Source organism: Colletotrichum costaricense (genome assembly GCF_030867565.1).
Source record: "Colletotrichum costaricense strain IMI 309622 chromosome Unknown Scaffold_15.1, whole genome shotgun sequence".
Taxonomy (NCBI): domain Eukaryota; kingdom Fungi; phylum Ascomycota; class Sordariomycetes; order Glomerellales; family Glomerellaceae; genus Colletotrichum; species Colletotrichum costaricense.
Window position 1 is genome coordinate 849533 of NW_026848244.1, and position 21831 is coordinate 871363.

At 49.5% G+C, this 21831-nt stretch overlaps 9 protein-coding genes across 9 annotated transcripts; 5 read left to right on the forward strand and 4 right to left on the reverse strand.

Annotated features, from left to right (window-relative positions):
* Window positions 1-1546: 1546 nt before the first annotated feature.
* CCOS01_12629 (uncharacterized protein) lies at window positions 1547-3472 on the forward strand (the record flags this gene model as incomplete). Its single annotated transcript, XM_060460777.1, has 1 exon — window positions 1547-3472. The coding sequence occupies one exon, from the start codon at window positions 1547-1549 to the stop codon at window positions 3470-3472; it is 1926 nt and encodes a 641-aa protein (XP_060308825.1).
* A 105-nt stretch (window positions 3473-3577) lies between these two features.
* On the reverse strand, window positions 3578-5216 carry CCOS01_12630 (C2 domain-containing protein; the record flags this gene model as incomplete). Its single annotated transcript, XM_060460778.1, has 4 exons — window positions 3578-4612; window positions 4679-4750; window positions 4812-5086; window positions 5165-5216. 4 exons carry the CDS (start codon window positions 5214-5216, stop codon window positions 3578-3580), a joined length of 1434 nt encoding a protein of 477 aa, XP_060308826.1.
* Window positions 5217-8848: 3632 nt separating this feature from the next.
* CCOS01_12631 (uncharacterized protein) lies at window positions 8849-9344 on the forward strand (the record flags this gene model as incomplete). The annotated part of the gene is made up of 3 exons (XM_060460779.1): window positions 8849-8939; window positions 9013-9132; window positions 9193-9344. 3 exons carry the CDS (start codon window positions 8849-8851, stop codon window positions 9342-9344), a joined length of 363 nt encoding a protein of 120 aa, XP_060308827.1.
* A 1451-nt stretch (window positions 9345-10795) lies between these two features.
* On the forward strand, window positions 10796-12549 carry CCOS01_12632 (vacuolar calcium ion transporter; the record flags this gene model as incomplete). Its single annotated transcript, XM_060460780.1, has 4 exons — window positions 10796-11022; window positions 11144-11342; window positions 11399-12450; window positions 12513-12549. 4 exons carry the CDS (start codon window positions 10796-10798, stop codon window positions 12547-12549), a joined length of 1515 nt encoding a protein of 504 aa, XP_060308828.1.
* Window positions 12550-12836: 287 nt separating this feature from the next.
* CCOS01_12633 (uncharacterized protein) lies at window positions 12837-14238 on the reverse strand (the record flags this gene model as incomplete). The annotated part of the gene is made up of 4 exons (XM_060460781.1): window positions 12837-13130; window positions 13189-13647; window positions 13699-13948; window positions 14009-14238. The coding sequence occupies 4 exons, from the start codon at window positions 14236-14238 to the stop codon at window positions 12837-12839; spliced, it is 1233 nt and encodes a 410-aa protein (XP_060308829.1).
* A 1197-nt stretch (window positions 14239-15435) lies between these two features.
* CCOS01_12634 (uncharacterized protein) lies at window positions 15436-16863 on the forward strand (the record flags this gene model as incomplete). Its single annotated transcript, XM_060460782.1, has 3 exons — window positions 15436-15663; window positions 15750-16040; window positions 16111-16863. The coding sequence occupies 3 exons, from the start codon at window positions 15436-15438 to the stop codon at window positions 16861-16863; spliced, it is 1272 nt and encodes a 423-aa protein (XP_060308830.1).
* An 899-nt stretch (window positions 16864-17762) lies between these two features.
* Window positions 17763-18380, reverse strand: CCOS01_12635 (acetoacetate decarboxylase; the record flags this gene model as incomplete). Its single annotated transcript, XM_060460783.1, has 2 exons — window positions 17763-18146; window positions 18204-18380. The coding sequence occupies 2 exons, from the start codon at window positions 18378-18380 to the stop codon at window positions 17763-17765; spliced, it is 561 nt and encodes a 186-aa protein (XP_060308831.1).
* Window positions 18381-19125: 745 nt separating this feature from the next.
* On the forward strand, window positions 19126-20326 carry CCOS01_12636 (alcohol dehydrogenase GroES-like domain-containing protein; the record flags this gene model as incomplete). Its single annotated transcript, XM_060460784.1, has 2 exons — window positions 19126-19905; window positions 20309-20326. The coding sequence occupies 2 exons, from the start codon at window positions 19126-19128 to the stop codon at window positions 20324-20326; spliced, it is 798 nt and encodes a 265-aa protein (XP_060308832.1).
* A 60-nt stretch (window positions 20327-20386) lies between these two features.
* Window positions 20387-21323, reverse strand: CCOS01_12637 (uncharacterized protein; the record flags this gene model as incomplete). The annotated part of the gene is made up of 2 exons (XM_060460785.1): window positions 20387-20957; window positions 21034-21323. The coding sequence occupies 2 exons, from the start codon at window positions 21321-21323 to the stop codon at window positions 20387-20389; spliced, it is 861 nt and encodes a 286-aa protein (XP_060308833.1).
* Between the last annotated feature and the right edge of the window lie 508 nt (window positions 21324-21831).

Below are 21831 nucleotides of genomic sequence, written 5' to 3' on the forward strand. Positions count from 1 at the left end.
CGAGACAACGCGGGGCTAAATTGCATGAGGCCATGGGAAACTGTTCACGCGAAGTGTCTAGGTATAACACTGGATGGAGGGCGAGAACATAAAGGGAAACGTGATGGGAATTCAATCAGACAGGGGATGACTTCAAGGTTGAAAGCAACATCTTTTGGCTGGAGAACGTCAAAGACCAGGAGCAGAAAGACCCATGTTCGAATCTGAATCCCCCTTATTGAAGCCCTCGTTTAAGGTACTATCCATAGCGCTCAGGAGATATGGACATAGCTATGTCCGTGGCTCATATCGTGTGGTGACGAGTCGGGTGCCTCTGTAGCCTAATGGGTACATGCGGTGTCATGACAACTTTTTTACATCCTCTATTGAGTAGGGTCTCTGGTTCAACCCCCTCTCATGTGCTTTCTTTTGAGTTTCTTTGCCGCTGATCTCTGGGATCTTTGTTATTAACCTTTAAAAACTTTACCTTATTGTCGGCTAGAAACACCTTGAGATCTTGGCGTGACGGAATATACTTTTCACTGCCCACTTTTGCTGTACATGTCGATGTATGTCTTTCTCAATGAGATACAGTCAGTCCCTGAAGTACAATAGATTCATTCGCGTGACCCGCCTAGCTTGGGGAAGTCAAGCCGAAAGACTTCAGATTCAGTGTCCGGCAAGAGCTATCCTCGGCTGGTATCTTTTTGATTTTAACGAGGCGAAAGATATGATCGACGATGTCTTCAATCGTCACTCCAGCTTCTCTACCAAGGCTACACCTACCGAGGTGGGCCGTTGAGAGGCCAAGGCCCGTCTCCGAAGGTATTGGATTAGCAACGGAAGATCGTACATGCATCTACTCAACGATTGGCATACGCTATTTCAGGAAACGACCAAACACTTTGCTGTGACGAAATCTGAAAAGAAAAGGCTCCTCGAACGTTCTCTACATCTCAAACTCTGACAACTGCTTCCAGTATCTCTAACTTTGAACCCACTGATTATTCCGTCGATATAATCGGGAATGAGAGCCAATATTGCGAGTTTCGTGGCACTCTGTAACCAGAAATAGGTCTTGAATAGCTAGAAGAGTGTTTCCATTCTGTTCTGATAAAAGTACTATGATGCTTCACTGAGGTGAAAATTATCCTTTCGTGTCTGTACACCAGAGCTAACTTAAGAAATAGGAGGTATCGTATCTCGAGGGTGCGGAATACGGATAGTGAAGTGGCCGACGCACTACTTGGAGAACACAACGAATCATACCCGCACGACGAGACGACTGGTTATCGCAGCGTTCCATGATTGGTCGGATCAACCGCAACATGTCAGCAGAGTTGCCTTGTGAGAGAGGGGCACAGCAAAGCGCTAGAAATCTTGCTGCTGCAACGAGCAGACCCAATCTGTTGAAGAGCCACAGAAAAGCGACCATTATGAGTATTGCCCCTTTTCAAGTCACAATTGAAGAAAGTAAGTGCAATTAGAAGGCAGTTGAGGACTGTAAGCCGGAGTACTTCACTCAACGACACGTCACCTATCTCGCTATTGCCTTTCATCGCGGCCAATGACCGAACATCAGATGACCAGCAGCTTGCGGTCCTTCCTATATCAATCGCTAGATCCAGAAAAGAAAGAAATTCGCCTCATCGAAATAGCACCTCTGGAGACAGAAGATCCGGGGTCTACGGCGGACTTCCCCGTTCGCTGTCGTCTGAAACACGCCAGCCTCAACGAGAGGCAATCATACGTGGCGGTTTCATACGCATGGGGAGATGCCGAGATCACGAAGGACATCCTAGTGGAGGACCAGTGGGTTCAAGTTACCACAAACTTAGAAGCAGCTCTGAGGCAATTGGCTTCTCGACGAATTGGCGAGAACCTCGAATCAACCTTTTGGATCGATGCCTTGTGTATCGACCAGCAAAACGAAGCAGAGAGAGCTCAACAGGTGTCTTATATGAGAGAAATCTACCGCTACGCTACCAAAACCTTTGTTTGGCTCGGTCTGACAAGCTTGGACAGTGATCTGGCAATGAACACTCTTTTCGAATTAAACAAGTTGGTAGACTCGGGGGCTTTTGCTGTCATGTCATGGTCCGAATTCCCATTTACTGAAATCGCCGTCAATCCGACTGTCGATAGAGTCCAGGCCGTGCTCAGAGGGATAATCGGAGAGCTTTGTCACAACAAGTCAGCAAGATTGAACGCTATCGGTTCTTTATTCGAGCGAGCGTGGTTCCAGCGCGTCTGGGTGATTCAGGAACGCGTGCTGTCAAAAGACTGTGTGGTCTGTTGCGGTGATACTTGGACCTCTTGGGATGCATTCTATAACGGATTTTGGGTGCTCTGTGGTGTGCGCGACTATTTGAACATTGTCGGCTCAGGCACGGGGAGGCGAGACAGCTCCACGCTGGTGGCTTTTCTTACGGCGGCTCTCGATAGGGTTACGCCAGTGGCCTTCACTCGTCCAAACTCTTCACTCTTCGCCCTTTTCTCTTTACTCTCAAGAATGGCAAATAAGGCTCAACTCCAGGCCTCCGATCAACGAGACTATGTCTTCTCGCTGTTAGGCCTGATTAGCCCGGATGTGAGCCCGTTCATTCCAGTCCAGTACAACAAGGATTGGCAAACGATTCGGACAGAGGTAGCCAAAGCCTGTCTGATCTACTACGGCCCGAGAATCCTATCATTTGCAGGGCTAGGGGGGGTACACAGCTATTCCGCGGGTATGAATCTAGGCAAACCGTCATGGGCACCCGACTGGTCCTCGAAATTCCTGGCGCAGCCGCTACACGTCCCATCCATCTTTATGGTCCGAGGCCAAAATAGAGAAAGAGCATACACGGCCTCCGGATCACTCTCACAGTCTCTATCAGCGGCATTCTCGGATGAGAATCCATTCAATACGTACTCGCTATCGTTGAAGGCTATGAAAGTCGGCAAGATCGTCAAACAAGGAGCGCCTTTCGCAAGATTGAATGGGTTGGACGGTGAGGCAGATAGTCTTCAACAGTCATTGTTTATCAGATGGCTCGACGATCTTGGTTCCACACTGGCAGGGACTAATACAGTCTACAAAACGGATGAAGCACTGAGAGAGGCGTTGTGGAGAACTCCCATCGCTGATCGAGAGTTTGCATACAACTGGGAGACGGAAAGGGCATCTGGTAAAATGTTCATGTCATACCAAGCTTTGCGACAAGGAAAGTATTCCGAGGGCATGAAGTACATGAGTGTTGCCCTTGCCAAACTGGTTGGGAGATGCCTTTTCGTAACCGATGGAGGATACGTCGGACTTGCGCCAATGTCAGCATCAGTAGGCGATGATGTGTGGATAATTATTGGCGCAGACGCACCGTTCATCACTTCGACCCGTTCACGTACTTGGACCAGACATTCCCAAATCGTTGGCGAGGCGTACGTTCATGGCATGATGGATGGCGAGCTCGTGCAGGGAACCATAGAGCTACAGACACTTAATCTCACGTAAATCGATCTTCTCTCATCATAAGATACGTCTCGTTTTGATTAATATCATTCAATCGTGTATTATCGTGTAGTTATACATGAACATGTTCGTCAAATCATGAGCTAATTAGTGCGCAACCTGCAAGCCGCGAAGAGAGATACTGGCTCTCACAGTCGCGCCAGATCCGACATCGAAGCTCTCCTCCTTGATCAAGCCAGGCGCCTGAAGAACATCCTGGAAAGGAATCTCAACAGCGCCAGTCTCGTCAGCCTTGTTGAGCAGAGAGATCTTGAAGTTGGCAGGGTTGGCGAGCAAATCTGCCGTCACAGGGATCCTGAATGCCTGATCGAAAGACGGGTTGAAGATGTCTGTTCCTGGGCTGTACGTCTTGGCGGCAGTGCGGAACTCCTTTGCACCCCACGTCACCTTGATACTGGGGTTAAGTTCGTCGCGCTGGCCCTGCAATCCGAGGGCGCTGGCTATGAGGACCGTTGCGAGACCGACGATTTGGTGCTCATTCTCACTTCGAGTGGATGTGATGACTTCAGCGTTGTCCACAAAGTTGTAGAACTTTGCATGGACGACGATCTTGGCATCAGTAGGCTCGTCCTTGTGGGTAAGAGCCAACTCCTGGGAGCCGCCATTGAGCAAAATGTCCTTGACCGTAGTAGCCGCGATACCAATATCGTCATCACCACCGAGGTCATCATCCTGGACATCAATAAAGATGCGCTGATCGTAGTCTGCGACGAGGAAGTCGTGGGTCTCGTTCCACTCTGGGTCGTGGTCATTCTTCTTAACAGATGTGCGCCACTCCTCCTCAGCACCAACGTTCACCTTAGCATAGCAGTCGGGGACATCCTTGACAATCTTGGCCAACAGTCTCTTGGCGCCACTCTTCTTTGGGCCATTGATGCCAATTGCCCTCTCAATGGTAAGGCGAAGGGCGCCCAGATGAGGCAGGTATGTTCTAAAGTAGTCATTGTTGCTGTCAAGCTTCACAAGGTAACGGTTGGGGAGCACAGCCATCGAGGCGATGATGTCCAGAATGACCTTGCGCACAGCCTTGTCAACCAAGGCCCAGTCTGCGATGTTTGCAGCATTGGTGAAGTCGAGCTTGAGTTCTGGTGGGTTGATGAAGGCGACTTGCGCAGCTCCAATCTTAATTTTCAAGTCAGCACTCATACCAGCATCATTTATCTAAGAAGTCATGTAAAAATGACATACCAAGGGGATGATATTTGTTAGAGGTGCAAGCAGGATGGAAAGTCTGCCTTTCAGATGAACATGCTCGATACCCTGTCGTCGTCTGCTTTAGCTATGCGCGAGTCAAGCGGTCATCTTCGTATCAGGGTCTTACCAGTTTGGGCACCATCTTGCCATCGAGCTCGATGTCGCTCTTTCCTTCCCAAATCACGTCCATGTCAAGCTTGATACCGCCGTTGTCAACCTTGTGGACGTCCACTTCTGCTACCTGCATGGGAACAGTTCCGAGGTCCAGCTTGACGAACTTGAGGCTCGCGAGGGGGCCAGGAAGCATCGTAGCGAACATGGGCTCCACAATCTCCTTTACCATCCTGCAGCCGGCAACATTGATGTTTGGCCATAGCTGCTCGATGATATCGTTGAGGAATCCTGACGGGATGTTAGACACAACATGCCGAACAAACAAATAAGGGACTGTAGCCGGGGAATGGGTCCGTTGTGCCCTACCTGCTGATTCGGTGCCTCCAGAGGCGGTCAACTTATCTACGATTCCTGCCATGTTGAATAAGGATGCTGAATTCAGAAAAGTGAATAATGCAGAGGAGAGTAAAGCGGTATTCGTCGATGAAAGACGAGAGGCCTTGAGGAACAATGATGATATATCAATGGGTCAACGCGAGAGTGGGTCAGCCCGTTTAGAGGGTGGATCAATCAGGGGAATGTCAAGAACACTCCAGCTGAAGCCCAACATCAAAGGGGAAATTGATGGGTGAGCACATTTGATGCCCAGACTACGCGGTGGCTTGTTATTCGTGTTCCTTGGCAGTGAACATGGAAAGTGGGTTGACGTCACTTGTTAGACTGCGGAGATCACTGGATGTCATACAAGCTTGCTTGGCATAGTTTGCCCTTGAGCTCTATCATTGGGCCTGTATCCCTGCCCGCGCGGGGTTCTGCACTCAGCCGCTGACACACCGCTTGTCGACCCCAGTTCCAGGGAGAACTTGCTTCGAGGTCTGGATCAATGAAAGCTGTCTTGGATATTGCGGGATCCTCCTGAGCACCAGTCGTGGGGAGACGGGAAGTGGCTGGTGCTGCACATCGGTGGCGTTGTGGCATGATACGTGGACACGCTAACAGCGCTTCACCCACGCAGCGGGACCATTTTACAGGTGAGTAGATGAACCGTTGAAGGCTAATAATAGGGTATGATGCCAAAGACTTCGGTCTAGACTATGCGATAAAAACAAGGACTTCATACATTCGCGAAGATCGTGTTTCATTAGAGACTCTTTGGATCGCGTTCAACATGTGCATTAAATTTTACACACAGCCAATCAACGAGTCTCCTCGTCGTGGTGTTTATACGGCCTCACTGACAATGGTCTACAGCTCATCTTTTTCCACTGAAGACGACTCGCGTAAGGCGGAAAAGAAAGCCCGCACGTCACCCATCCATAGATCGGGGTGACTGACAGCTGGGAAATGCTCGCCAACTCGATGTCTCTGGAGAAACACCAATTTAACGGATCTTTCGACCCAATCTCTTGGCTGTCGAAAGTCAGTTTTGATGTCTGGACACACGTGTTCCACAATTGATAGAACTTACTGCGAACCCAAAGTTGCCAACGTCAGGGAACGGGCCATCGCCCATACTCCATTGAGAGACCCCCGTGGGCACGTCTGTGTGGGGAAATTGTGACTAGCATAGGTGTCAATGATTACGACGCTTGCAAGAATCACCCTCAAAACGGGATGGCAAACCTGGAATCGCAGGTAAGCTCGAATACCTGCGTATGGCCCCGGTATATACATCATCATCGCATCCGTGATGAGCTCTTCCTCGGTGTAAGGGTAGCCATTGGAAGCGGCGTAGTTGATATTCCAGAATTAGCCAAGCAGACCAATCGGACTATCAGCCAGAGCTTGGGATACAGTCAGAGGTTTCTATCTATGAACTACGGAATGTGCCCAATGGGAGCTAAACCATTTGTCGATAGATTTCATGTAAAGAGTTTCCTCGTCGGTGGTGTGATTCTGCCCCAGTCGAGCCCGGTCTTCAGTGGTTGGCTCAGCGATAAAGAAGTCGCACATGTGACCAAGTATACTATCACGGACATCCATGGTCATTCACATTCCGGTGACACATCCGAGGTCGGTAGTGACTATTCCTTACTTTTCGTGCCCGAGCTGGTGCATCAATGTGTCGAAGGCTGATCCCATTTCGCGCAATCCTAGCCCGGGGTGTTCTAGCTCCGGACTGAATCCAAAGCCAGGTAGATCCGGTGCGACGATGTGAAATGACTATTCGTAATTTTTTGACAAAGGCTTGATGACTTTTGACCACTCTAGATTTGTCGATGGCCATCCGTGAAGGAGGAGTAGTGGTGTGGCATTGGAGTTGGCGGAAACATGATGGATAAGGTGCAGCGGTACAGGCTATGGGTAACTCTCGCCGCCCGGAACAGTCGTTGCATAGTGATCGAAATCGTCGTTGAGCCTTTTCTCAACTTTCTTTCAATCGTATCGGTTGATCCAGTACTCCGCAACGCCGGTCAGATTCCCAGCGGGAGGCCCTTCAGTATCCCATTCTGAAGACAGGCCATGTGTAGGTCTATAAGATCGTACTTCCTGCAAGGTATCATACAAAAAGGATTCAAGGACGTGAACCTTGAATCTTTGGACTTTTGGGTTCGATGGAAAGTCGAAAATCAGTGTAGCTCGATCAGATCGCTGGCAACCAGTAGCTGTGACCATCAACCACAATAGAGATTGGACAAGCATGGTGAAGGAACGCACGTAGTTGTTCGCAGAATGTGAGAGCAGACGTAGAAAATACTTCCTCGTCGAACAGACTATGGATTGACTCTATACCCTCACTTTGTGAAGGCCGTCAATTTCGTTCTCTTCCCTTGAGAGATCCCAAGAAAGACAGCACGTTCATGCTTGCTCTCGAACTCCGTGGAGCTGGATCGATTACAAATGGTGTAGTGGTCTCATTTTGCAGGATCATTTCCTTTTCATTAGAGGACTCTTACAAAATCTTACAAATCCACTTGGTCTATCGTAGCAGCTCTCTTCAATCGATCAGCGAGGGCCTTGAAGTTTTACGATGCAACGGGGTATGTAGCACTCGGTCATGAAAGGTTCCCGACTCGGTCCCGGTAGAGTTTCGGAAGTCCCACAGTGTTGCCTAATGACCTCCAAAGGATGCGGCCTACGGGGCTGTAGACGGTTCAAAAGTGCCTATAACAATATGAGCAGGATGTCTTATTGACTAGGGGGCCCATTCAACCGTTTAATCGCTTGAAGACCCTTGTGAAAATATCTGGAGATAGGACAGAACAGCCATCAACTGCCGAGTTGAGGATAGTTTCATGACTTTGCTTAGGTACTCCCTCAGGGCTCCATATCACTCTAGCTACTGACTCTAGACTTGCTCAAATGTTGCAATCCTTTGAATGAGTTGATTAAAACTGAATACAACACCTGATTGGATCGACACTGAATCAGGCTCCATGGCGTCATAAAGATATTGCAGAGCGCTTAGGTCACACAGAATTCTAGGACGTGGGTGCGCCACTCTGCAAATCAACCAGGGTAGAGGTTCTTTGACATGAACAAGATACACTGAACTTCTCTTCCGGGATATGCAGGCGACTTATTACGTATCAGGCTTGTAAGTCTGCCTAACAAGGCTGACAACTTTTGTGCAATGATTTCGCGACGTCGCGATTCAAGCTGTGCCGATTACTCATCGGCTGGAAGAAAGGGGCATGCCATCAGTTGACGATGAATTAACATAGTCAACGGATGGAGTAAAGATACTTGACTACAAAAGCGTGGCTGTCATCCTTAAAATCGGTGCTTGATGAGCTGTGATCATCATCAACTACTATACTCCACCGTCTGACTTCAACTTATCATCATCAAACTGTCAAAGCTACAGTAAGCACCCTCACAGAATCGAGATTCAACATGAGATACTCTTTGGAGACCATCTTCACCTTCGTGCTTCTGGGGAGCACGACTGCATCTTCGGGACCGCTCCGACTCTCCCAAATCACCTACCCTTCCAACGTTGGATGCGGTGAAGTGAACGTCTTCTATACGTGAGAACCGCATAGATCCCTCAAAAAGTAGAGCGTTCGACTAACAACACACAGGTGACTTCCTGCCTATCATCCATACATGAGTGCGGAGCACTATGACCCTGTTGATGTTGACAAGGAACTCCGGAATGACACCGCCGCACTTGTCAGGTCCGGCGTCAATGTTCACAGTACAATGCTTTCGTACCACCAAGTGCTGATCACTTAGGTACTGATAAACATTCGTCACAATTTTGTTTCAAGGCCGGGACCAACCAAACACATATATCGCTGACCGAATGAACGGCACCCACTGGGATGTGACTGGCGTGGGGTTCGGCCAAAGGGGCGCGCCTATTTTGGACGTTGTCACTCGTTTTGAAGGTATTTGCTTCTGGTAGTTTACATGAAAAACCAGCTGTTGATGCTTACCGCGAACTTTAGATAATCTTCATCAGTTTCGCGAGAATGCGCCGTTGACCCCGACGATATTCAACTGGGGTCCTACCACGCTGGCCGCCTCTGTGATCCGACATGTACCATTGAAGGAAGACTGTTCCAACAAGCCTGGAAAATTGATTGTAGGCACCGACTAATAGTGCGGATTGAGAAACCAAGACACTGACTTTCCACCATCAAAGCTTATGAGGAAGTATTCCCTCCCGAGCTATGTGAGAAGGTGACCGTCGTCACATCTGGGAGCCTTGAAGAGCTTCTGAAGGGCATTGAACACTAAATTCGCGCAACTGCCGAGGAAGGCAAAAGTCTCCGGCACTGTCTCAGCCTTGGGTGTGTAAAGGAATATTCAACATATTTGGCACAACACTCCGAGAGTATTTGCGATGCAGACGGGGCGGAGTGTTCGACAACTCAATGATTTTGTGGCTCTAATTTCTCGCTGTTTGTTCTATTGTACAGATTTCTCTTCGTTCTCATCTCATGATGGACACATTCAATGGTTCATGGTCTAACACTTGGGGCGTACCACATCATGGTTGGCAACCACTGCCAAAGGTATCCTGAGATGCTTACATCCCCCCCCCCCCCTCAAATTAGAACAGGCCTGTTCTGTAGTACTGTAAATATAAAATGCTTCTTCAGTTAACTTTGCAAAGCCTACACGTACCTGTGGGCAAGAGTGCGGTACGGGTGTGGGTTTTCTCGGAAAGATGAGGACGACGCACAGCTTCTCTTGTGCTCCAACGGCTGACGCGGAATGGTCTATGATGTAACGTGAAGTGAAATGTAGATCTACATCACAACCGCAGGAGCATTGTCATCCTAATGGTTGTGGGATATTTATCTACATGACTGTGAGAGATCCGGCCGCTGGAGATTTACCAGCTTGTCTTCATCTTCCCGAGCTTGTAGAATGTCCCGCAATAGGATCCATCGCCGCATGGATAAGCAAATCTCTAGGATCGTTGAGACACGCGGAGCCTAGGAATATCACTAGACTGAACCTGGTAAGCCACATGGGGAGGCATATGGCAGAGCTGAACTGTAGTCGCTCGAACACGTAGCTGGAGGCCTCCGTCAAAAATCGCTCTCATCAAACACGCCCCTCACGGGCCATGTGCCGCATCTCAAAATCCCTCATACGATGGCTTTTCGTACCCAACAAACACACAAATAACTGGCTTTCGAAAGGCCATGATGTTCAGATGTACGAGGGAAATTTTGAAAGGCAGCAACCGCTCTGGGTTGTATCTTGAGGCCGCTACAACACTCCGTCCACTCAGGTGCTAGTCTGCTCGTGTCGCCACACTCCCCTCATTTCGAGACCGAAAGTAAGCATTTGATGACATTTTCTTCATTGTGGTTCTTGCGGATATAGTTCGTCTCATGTTTATGCTTGGTTGGGAAAATGCCCTTGCACGCGGTGTACATGTACCCTCGGATGCCCGGGGGCAGCAGACATCTGACCTTTTCCGAAGCTGCCGGCTCTGAGGCTAGTCTCATCTCACGCGATCTTTTGCCCTTGGAAAGTAGAACTCTTCCACAACCTGTAGAGTCACCGCAGGTCAAGGAAGCAATTTGAAAGAAAATGTTTTCATTGTGGCTCAATTGCCTTCTCATCTTCGTACCCATCGGCGTCTGGGCGTTTTGGTCTGATAAAGCTCCCCTGGTCATATTCATCACCAATGCCCTAGCGGTGGTTCCACTGTCCTCTCTGCTCACTGGAGCTACCGAGATGATTGCATCCGACGCGGGCGATACGGTCGGAGCTTTGCTAAACATAACAATGGGAAACCTCGTGGAGCTGATTTTATTGTGAGTTAGTCTGGCATATGTCCACAGTTCGCTGACCAAAACGATAATAATTGACAATTTTCCAGCATGTAAGCGTGCCATTTATTGCTCCCATCAAGTCGTTTAATCGTGCTGATGTCCGCAGCATCGCCCTCAAACATAATCAGATCCAAGTCGTTCAAGCGTCAATCCTTGGTTCAATGCTTGTCAACTTACTGCCAATTCTTGGCACCGCTCTATGTGTCTGCGGAGTATCGCAACAGGAGCCGGCCTTGGATACTTCAGAGACTCAGCTCCTTGGCTGCCTCCTGTTTGTTTCCGTCTTCGTTCTTCTGATACCGGTGAGTGAGCGACACCTACCTTCCATCTGTTTGAGAACCATATTCATAAACACCAGGCCGCTTTCAGCCATACGTTTCAAGCACGCGATGGCGCGAATGAAGCCATGTTGACAATGGGCAGAGCTTCATCCTTTGTGGTTCTGTTTATTTACATCTTTTATTTCATACATGAACTGCGAGAGCAACACATCTCTGCGATCCGACACCAAGATGTGGCGGACCTAGAAGATGGCAGAGCGATAGTATCACCTGACCCTCCATCATCGTCTCGGACCCGTCGTCTTGAGGACTCTCGTTTGGGTATATGGAATGGCACCAACGAAGTCCGCTGTGCTACTGATACCTTCGTCGAGCTCGATAGCATTGATGATTCCTCACGTTCCGCGTCCTCACGTGAGGATAGAGAATCAGAACGCGGAAGAAAAGAAAACAAGATCGAACAAAGAGACAGCCGCGAGAGCTCTTGCGATAGCTTAGAGTCGTTGAGCCGTCAGTCGCTTTGTCATTCGACTGCGGATCCTACTCACCTCAATAGAATCTCTCAGACTACTACCGGCGCTCATCGATGGTCTTTCTCAGATAGATTGCGCATCTTTCAGACTAGTCGTTCGAAAGTCGCAACTCTTCGAGATCGAGAAAAGAGCTCCCGGAGATCCTTGGGACAAAAAGCGGTTTCCGTCATCACCTTAATCATAAGCTCGGCCTTGATGTCAATGTCCACCGAGTTTCTCGTCGGAACCATCGATGACATAACTCATCAAGGCCATCTGTCAGAGTCTTTTATCGGCTTGATAATTCTGCCGGTCATTGGAAACGTGGCAGAGTACGTCACTGTCGTGACGATGGCGTCGAAAGAGAAACTAGACCTCGCCATCGCGGTTGCAGCTGGGTCAGCCATACAGATCGCGCTTTGCGCAGCGCCCATAACTATCTTAGCAGGCTGGATCATGGACCGAGACGCAGCTTTTGATTTCAGCTTGTTTGAAGCGGCTGCCCTCTTAGGCGCAGCCGCACTTTCCACACGGCTTCTGCTGAGCGATGGGCGGAGCAACCTGAAGATGCCAGGTATCAAAGGAACACTCATGTGTGCATGTTATGCATTAATCGGGTACGTATTAGGATGTTCAATTTATATCAAGTGCTAGAAAGGGCAATGCTAATTCCGGATAGAGTTGGCTCATTCCTTTTACCAGATGTTGAGACATAGCGATGTCATGCATCAAAGCACAGAGACAGGGTGACATTGTAGGATTACATATGCGTTGTCTAATACTATCGCTCAAGCAATGACAAATTGCTTTACGACTGATGCTTCCCTTGCGAGCTGATTGAAGGCCTTTATTACATTTATGGGTTTCTTTGTGTCCTTCTATATTAAACACTACTTTAAGTATAATCTATAACGTGACAACTATCCGTTTGGTGACTCTTCATTTCAACTTGCAGAGTGTCTTGCGTTACATGAGAGTAGTAATCAAAGTAAAGCCGATTTCTTCACAAGTAGATATAACAGTACGGGCCAGCAAGAGTGCTCATCGTGTCTCGAATTTTGATAGGAGGACCGGCAGCGTATCCGTACTCGAGAACATCGTCAAGAGTTGTGTTGGCACTTGGAGGCGAGTTCAAGAATGTGTTGGTTCCCATGACGGCATCATCGGCAAATTGACGAGCGTTGGGTGATAGCATCTGCCACATCCACCAGACGCGATCAATCTGCGCGTGATGCAAGTAGAAAGCGGGATCACCGGGCGATACGAAAAAGTCTCTTCCAGGGTCACCTCCAAGAGTCTGACGAATGTTAGCCTCGCGTTGTGACATGACTAACAGAGGGAACGGAGCCACTTACGAAATGACCACCTCCGTGGATGCCCATGCCCATGGTACCCGACTCGGGATCTCCCTGCATCTCAACTTGGAACTTGCCTACGTTCTGAGGAACCAGGATGTTGTGCAGGATTGCGGAGGCGTTCGAGTACCTTCGGTTGATAGCCGTAGTCAAGTCGCGCTTCAGGCAGCGGGGGTTATAGGCAAAGAATCCGTCCGGGTTTGTTTCACTGCCTCCGCCCGGAAGAGAGAGAGCCAAAGGGCCAAGGTTTACAGACATATTCTTGAAAGGACCGGATGTAATGCAGCCACCTCCAGTTCCGGTTGGAAGGCGAGCGGCTTCCGAACCGTCAGGGTTGGTAAGGATGATGTCTTCCTGATCAGGGATGAACTCCCCATTACCAGACATTGATGTCTCGGTGCCGTCGAAAATGGGAGAGCTATCGACACCAGTTACGGCGGTCTTTGCCCAGTCCCAATACTGTCATGCTGATTAGCCGATGGCTATCATGGGTTTGTACCGGCAACTTACAGGTTGAGTGCCCTTGTAGCCACATTCCTCTCTAAGAGCCTCCTCGTACAACCAAGTGAAACGTCTGTGCCAGGACAGAAACGTGCCGGTGTAGTGGATGGTGAAAGTCTGGTTAATGTGTGTGGCAACGAAGTCATCGAACCGAGTCTTTGCACCAGGAACAATGTCGGAAGGGGTCAGGGCAGGCTTTGACTGAAGGCATTGCACGGCCTTGATGTAGTCGAGCTTTTCTTGTCTTTGTAACGAACCCCTAGGCTCATGTTAAATGCAGTTCAGATTACAAGGCGAGCATGGCCAGGACAAAGCTTACCATTCTTTGCGGATTTTGATGTTTCCAAGAGAGCAGGAGCTTCCACGCTTCTGGATTTCTCCACTTTGGATCATCTCTTCCGACTTCTGGTAGGCAGCCTGAGCGAGAGCCGCGAGCTGATCGACATTCTCGGCAGCAGCAGCGGCCCCGTCATCAGTCTGAGGGAGTGGGTTGCCGAGAACAGCGGAAGCCGCCTGAAGGGCGAAAACACCAAGTGAGAGAACGTGCATGATGAGGCCGGCTGTGTGGGACAAGGAAACAAGGCCGCAAGAACGAGTGGCTCAGAGCTTGAGTACTTTCTGAGTGCGGGAGAGAACTTCTGCAGGAGAAGCGCCAGCCGTGTGGCAGATATATAACCATCCCGCCGACCTACATCCGATCAGAAGAGACTGAATCACATCAGTGACAAGATAAGAAGTCGACCGAGGCCCTACTACTTCGTTGTTGGTGCTCTCTCCGTACGTGATATTCAGGGATTCTATGGTGGATCATGTCGCGTAAAAAGATCCAATTTACATCGCCACCAACCCGGCCCAAGTAAACACCTCCCAAATAAGAATTCTGCGAAATATCTCTCAGTCGCGAGCAATGTGTTGTTCCAACATGCAATTGGTTCCACTTTACGGGGAAGAAAATCCGTCGGCCGTTTGGCGAATCTTGGCTTCCAAGGCCGTAACAGCGGGAAAGACGGCGGATTACCCGACTTCATCATGCAGGTTGAAGCCGGGGTTGCAGAAACGGCCCACGGTCCGGGCCAGTTGGTGTGTTGGTTTTAGATTCCCATGTAAGACTCTTTACCTGATGCAGCCTTGAACCCGATGCTGTGCAGATTTATCCCACGGCTCTAGCAACAACGACTTAAGGCTTGCGCTGATCCCAGAACAGGCGGAGAAGGGCCATGGAGTCGAAAAGATTCTGACTTTATGCATATTCTAGTCCCAACAACCAACTCGCAGCCAGGGGCATCGTCATACCATCCTGCAGAATTTCAAACCCCCGTTTATTAATCCCAGCATCACAACATTTTCCTCCCTTTCGCCAAGTTGTAAAGCCACCAACCATCTGAAGAAAAGGGTGCGGCGCAGACACTCCGATGCAGAACTGACATGACTGGGAGCCCGGGTGAAGGACTTTTTGTATTCGTACTTTTCTATCGCAAAAATAGTCGATGCCATAGACCTTACTGAAAAGGCAACTGCTGCGAAGAGATGGGCCGATGAGGGTTTGCGAACCCTTGCAGCTTCATTTCAATCAGCCCGAGTCTGGATTCCAGTCTGAGGCTGGAGGCGGAATGCCAAGAAGGCATTGAGAGCCTGCTGTCAGCCTAATTGGGATAATTCGAGGAATAGACTCGTGCCTTCTATCACTTTATGGTGTGTGGCCGGAGAACGGAAGACATGGCGCGCCTAGAGTGGCTGATTTTATCAATGCTCTCCTCTCCAAACCAAGCCGAATCTTTACATCTTTCTCAGTCATCTGATGCCAAATTTCAATTCATCATTTTTCATCAGAGAATGGAGTTCGTCTCGAACCCGGAGGAGAATGAGGGACCCACGGTGTTGGCCGCAACACTAACAGTCACTTCTGTGGCATTGATTGTCGTGGCAGCTCGCCTTTGGGTGCGCCTTGGCATGATTCACAGCTTCGGATTCGATGTAAGTTTGCAATTTTTGGGCTTACGTGATATCCCTTCCTATAGAAAGTCGGCATTAGCCTTGATATACTGACAATGATCTCAAAGGACGGGTTCATGACATCCGCGATGGTCATCGCGATTGCTGGTCAAGGAGTCCTGATCGCGCAGGTCATTCACGGAGTTGGCCGCCATGTAGGAGACATTGATTTCGTCAAAGACTACCCGGTAGTGATGCAAATGGCCTTCGTCTCTCAGCCCCTTTTCCTGGCTGCTATCTGTTTAGTCAAGCTTGCTGTTGGGTCGTCGCTACATCGAATCGCCTCCAAAAAGCTTTACAAGAAGCTCATCACTGGGGTCATGGTCTTCATGACCGCTTACACGATTGCCTGTGTTTTCGTTAGTAACCATCGCGTACCTTCAGAGGACGGTCGAAGATCCTATTGCTAACAAAACGTATCTGTCACAGACCATTATTTTCCAGTGCACGGATGTACGCGCATTCTGGGACTTCAACGTTAAGGCAACCTGCTGGGATGTCGATACGATCAAGGGCCTCTCCTATGCAAATTCGTCGATTAATATCCTCACCGACCTTCTCTTTGGAATCGCTATTCCAGCGCCCATGCTTTGGGGGCTCAACGTCCCGCGAAGGGTTCGAATATCTCTCATGATGGTCCTCGGTCTGGGAGTCTTTGCATGTGCAGCAGCTTGCGCTAAAGTCTACTACATCGTCACAAGTTATGGGAGGGCCTTCGATCCAACCTGGGACTCGCGAGATATTCAGATGTGGACCGTCATCGAGGCTAATGTTGGAATCATAGCTGGAAGTCTGCCAACTCTACGACCCCTCTTCAAGGACTTCCTGGGTAGTATCTACGGCAAGGGGTCCAAGGCGCCCACAGCAGGAGCATACTATGGCCGTGGTACGCTGCGTAGCGGCAGTAACTGGCAGACTCTGTCAAACACCCAATGGCCAGTCAAGCCGGGCGAAGAGAGAGGCGAGAAGTTTCCCAGGAACCACATGGACAGAACGGGGAACGATTACGAGTTGGAGACATACGCCACTCGGCCTGTGGGAACCACGACCGTCGCGGCTGGGACCGGGGGCGATGACAGTGATACGAGTGAGGACAAGGTCGGGCTGCGGGACAGCTTGACCGATGGGCGGGGTATCAAGAAGACCACTGTAACTACAGTCATGTACTCTAGCTCTCCATAAACAGCAATTTTATACTTGGTGATCTGTCTCTTCTGATTATCGTGCCAATGATTTGGCATGTTGGCACAAATGTTAATCGCTCATTACAGCAGGAGGTCCATGTCCCGCAAAGCGTGCCTCTTGAGCTGTTGGAAATCTCGGCTCTTCAAACGCCATAATGTTCCTGATTGTAACCCCATGCCGGCTAATGGATACAAGAAGGATTCTTCACTTCGTTCGCTTCTGCATCTTTTTACCCATTCGGAAATGTGGTCCGAGACCAGGTAGTTTCATTGGTCGAGGGACAAATGCTGTGTGGCCTGGTAAGAAAACTGAAGAAGCATCACACCCGGTATGAAAATGCGCCAGTGTGGCGAGGCCTGAAGTAATCCTTGTGCGAAGGAAGTTGTTGTTCACGAAGTGTGTTGGACCAACCCTGCGGACCTTAGACTGCGGATGCGACTAATACCTGGAGGCTCGGATTACGTCCACTAGACCCCTGGTTGCTTACTGGGTCCGAAATGCAAACGGTGTCCCCTTATCGATACGTGCTGGGAACTTTACAAGACGGAGATCCTTGATCATATGCGATCGCAATTTCTCTGGCGTTGCATCCCATCGTGAGGGGCCTGACAATCCGCAAGGACCACACCTAATTTCACCCCCCGCTCCGGTTGACTTGATAGAACTCCAGAAAAATATCCACAGGTCTGCATGGTCTGACATCGTCAATGACTGCGCAAGTGTCGAGTTCGAACGGTACAGAAAGTCTACCTTCAGATAGCCATACGAAGCGACCATAGAAATTCAACTTTGGTTATTGATGAGAAGGTCTTTGAAATAATCGGACGACGAAATTCGATTTCAACTTCATGACACAGCCAATCATTCACGAACCCACTTAGTTACCAACTCCTCCGTTATGGGTCATAGCTATCAAATGCAGAGCGGCGCGGAAAAGTAATGTGACCATGGCCAGCCCAGATCTCGCGAAATTTCCAGTCCATGATCGTAGGAATCAGCTCTTGAATCGCCGGTGATGTTCCCACACACGGCTGTGGAATACTACGAAGATTGAGCCCCCATTTGTCTGCGGCACGCAAACTGGGAATACGATGATCGGGGATGAATTCGCACTCGAAAAGAGTTCGTCCTGCCGGCCTCTGCGCATTTGCCAGAACCAGCCGGGTACCGTTTGTCGTCTGAATATCGGCCTTGCCAAAGACTTTGGGAAAGCCGTACTGCTCACGTCCTGCAAATATGGCTGCCTCGTTGTCGAGGATCAAGATGAGACTGTACATGAACTTCTCGTTCTTATAAGTCACCTCGACTTGGTGGACAAACTACTTGTACGCCCCCACAGAACTCATTCCGTAGTCGAGCACTATGGTTGACATGAGAGGCTCATCCTCGAGCTCTAGCATATTTGGGACCAGATGGCGAACTAGAGATGCGGCGACGCGGTAGGTATAGCCCAGCATCATATCGATTGCGAAGCTGTATGGGTCTGGAGGTTTCGGGTATGGGGGTAAAAACATGGGGACCGATTCCGCTCCGAAAGGTAGCGCACCAAAACGCATTTCTACTGATCGTCAACTTTGATTGTGTGAGGTGATAGGTATTGCTATGCTGCAATTATCAACATCAAAGCCAGTGGGCAACGATAACATAAAGCATTTCTCGACTTTCTTTATGTTCAGAAGTTTGCGCCTATTCATGTCTCTGATCGGTGTCCATGGCGCGTCCGAGAAGACCGCCTCGAACCCTGTAGGCACTGCATGGTGATGCTGTTCAGGATGCTTACTCGCTGGTAAGAGTCAGGCTTTACTTTACCACCATGTAAGACATTGAACTAAGTGGGCATCGCCCGAACCACGTTGATCAAGTGGGGATTGTCCGACATGCCTGTGCCTCGGCCACGGTGTCCGCATGTCCGCGAAAAGCCGTTGGCAACCACAGTCGCGCCGGCCGAGCTCTCGGTATCAACTTCGGGACCCGATTCCGCTGGAGCAGTATCGACACCTCGCTGTAGAACGACTGCCGTTGGCTCAACTGTAGCGTAGATTTGGCTGTCGTCGCATCTGATGTTGCATGATTTGTCACACGTGCCACCCCGGGGAGTATTAAAAGTCACTCCGGCGGGATTCGGCCTGGTAATATTCAAAATGCGGGGTGAAGCCCCCGCCCTGTAAGCATAAAGTCTCGGCAAAAGTCGTGGTTCACCTCTACCCCCAGGTTTCAGGAGCGCCAACTTGAATAAGCCTGGACGACAAGTCTATCGAAATGCAAGCCTTTCAGTACATGGAGAAAGGCGGCGGCCTACAACTTCGAGATCTACCGATTCCTCAGCCTGGCCCCGGCTGGGTTCAGCTACAAGTCAAAGCAGCCGGTCTGTGCCATTCAGACTGCCACATATTGAAGGGCATCGATGGGGTTGTTCAGCGACCCATTACTCTCGGCCACGAAGTCTCTGGGATAATTACAGCACTCGGCCCTGATGTGAAAGAATTCAAAACCGGCGAACGTGTTACCGTGGGGCTTTTCTCATATCCGATCAAGCTTCGGGACTGGACAATGGCTATTGGTCTTGGATTCGACGGTGGTTACGGGGAATTCGTGCTGGCACCTGTGGCAAGATTAGTCCACATCCCGGACAGCCTCCCATTTTCTCAAGCTGCGGTGGCGACTGATGCGATGGCAACATCCTACCATGCTGTGGTAGTCGAAGCCGCTGCGAAGCCTGGTATGACGATCGGCGTGATTGGTATCGGTGGCCTTGGGATGTCAGGTCTCGGCTTTGGAGTCCTCAAAGGGGCCAAAGTGTACGGCATCGACATATCCGAGTCAAAGTTCAAAGAGGCAAAGAGACTCGGTGCTAGTGGGTGTTTCAAGAGCCTGGAAGATGCTCAGGATGTGGATTTCGATGTCATCGTCGATTTCGCCGGCACAGGGGCAACCACAACGCAGGCCATTCAAAAGGTGAGCGAAGGGGGCAAAGTCGTCGTCGTTGGACTGGCAGGTTCCGAGATCACAATCCCTAGCTATGCTTTGATTGGCCGTAGTGTAAGTTTGATTGGATCGTTTGGAGCGAGTGAACAGGACTTGAGAGATGTCTTCGACCTTTTGGCAAATAAGTCGATTGAGCCAGAGTTAACAGAGATTCCTTTTGCGGAGATTCCGGCGGGGCTTGATGCCTTAGATAGAGGCGAGACACAGGGAAGATTGTGGTCAGATCCGAGTAAGGCCAAGATAAGCTCAAGTAAACTATAATAAGCAATGGGATCACAGCTGAGTATTGTAGTAACGATGCATGGAGAAAGAATGCAAGAAAAAAGCCCAAGCTATTTGCTCTTGTAGTTCTTATGCCATGCTCAGTGGTTTCTGTCAAACTATCAGAGGGGCTTCGTCAGAATTAGCAAGTCTAGCATTTGGATAGGAAGACTAACTAGTATCCACATTGAATCAGTCCTCGTTGATTAACTGAGCTACCTAGACTGAGATGATGCGTGATGCGTGATCTTCCGCCTCCATGGCCACCACTCATTCACTTGTCCAAGAAAACAAGACACTTGAGCTCGATGCTCGCTCGTTCCGCCTCGTCCATATATCTAGAATCCTCAAAAGAACTATGAAACACAGCCATCCTCGACTCGAAACTCTCCAATGATGCACTGTCCCATTGAAGAAACAGGACAGGCTCATCTGGTTGCTGATGGTCCAGAAACACCCAATCATGGTCCTCGCTGTAGGAAGCTGTATCCAGCCAGAAGTCTTGAGCGTCCTTGCCAAAGACTTTGAATTTTCCTTCAGGTCGTGAGAAGATCTGTGCATGTCGTTCCTGAGATCTAATGCTTTTGGGCACTAGAAAGGCAATCGGGTCGCGTTTGATTGTCTTCAGAGGCCTCCATACGTTGACCATGAGAACTCGGCCCTTAGGAGGCATAGATTTGGGCGGGTGATCCATTTTGGGAATAGTATCTTCCAGGAGCTCAAGGCCACTTCGAACAGTCAAGTCGCCGTGAATAGAGTAAACCGGCGTGGTGTCTTTCCTGATTCCACTTGTATCAGAGTGTCGAATTCTTGAGACAGTGGTGAATGTCTTGTTGGCGTTGAAACTATTCGTAGATTTGACTAGTTATTCGCCTAATCACAAAGTTTTAGATAACATGAGATAAGGGAAAGTCATATTACTGTTTCTTGAGAAGCTCTTGGGTGTCTCGAAGTATCACCTCGCGAACCTCATCCTCGTCAGACCAGTCTTTAACATCAACCCTATGCTTCACGAACTCCAAGCCATCACTCGCGGTAGTGAACTGATTCATCTCGGCGCGAATGTTACGAACAAAAACTTCGCGCTTATCTCTGTAATTCTCAGCATCGGAATAAAGATTGGTTGGCGTGTTGAGAAACTCTGATGTTGGCGGCGGCTTTCTGTAAACAAGATGCGTCCCGACTCCTGGAAAATTGGACGCTGAAGACATCTTTTGAGGCGGTGAGATTAGCAGAAAGTATTTTGCAAAAGGCGGACCTTAAATGCAAGACTCATCATTCGAGATTGGGAAAGGAAGTCTTGCTTCTTATGTGACTGACAGAATTCACTTCCCCGGGGTCTTCTTTCTGCAGCCATCCAATAATATGCTATATTTAGAGCCCTGCAATCATCATACGAATCCCGCACTCAAAGCTGACTGATGCAGTGATACGCGATGGATGTTGCCGCTGACCAACAGCAATGGTGGCAGAGAATGGAATTTAAGGTAGCATGAATGGAACGCTGCATGAAGTGCCTATGAGATTAAGTACGTGAGTGATTCGTCCTCACGAGCATAATCACCACATAAGTCTCAAGAGTACCGGTGGGATCGTCTTCTTGTAGACCTTAAGGGAAGGTCAGCGAGGGTGCCTCGCTCCAGCCAACCACGCCAAGAATTCATGCGACTCGATACCAAGGGAGAGGAGAGGCGACAAAGCAATATGTTGAACTTCTTC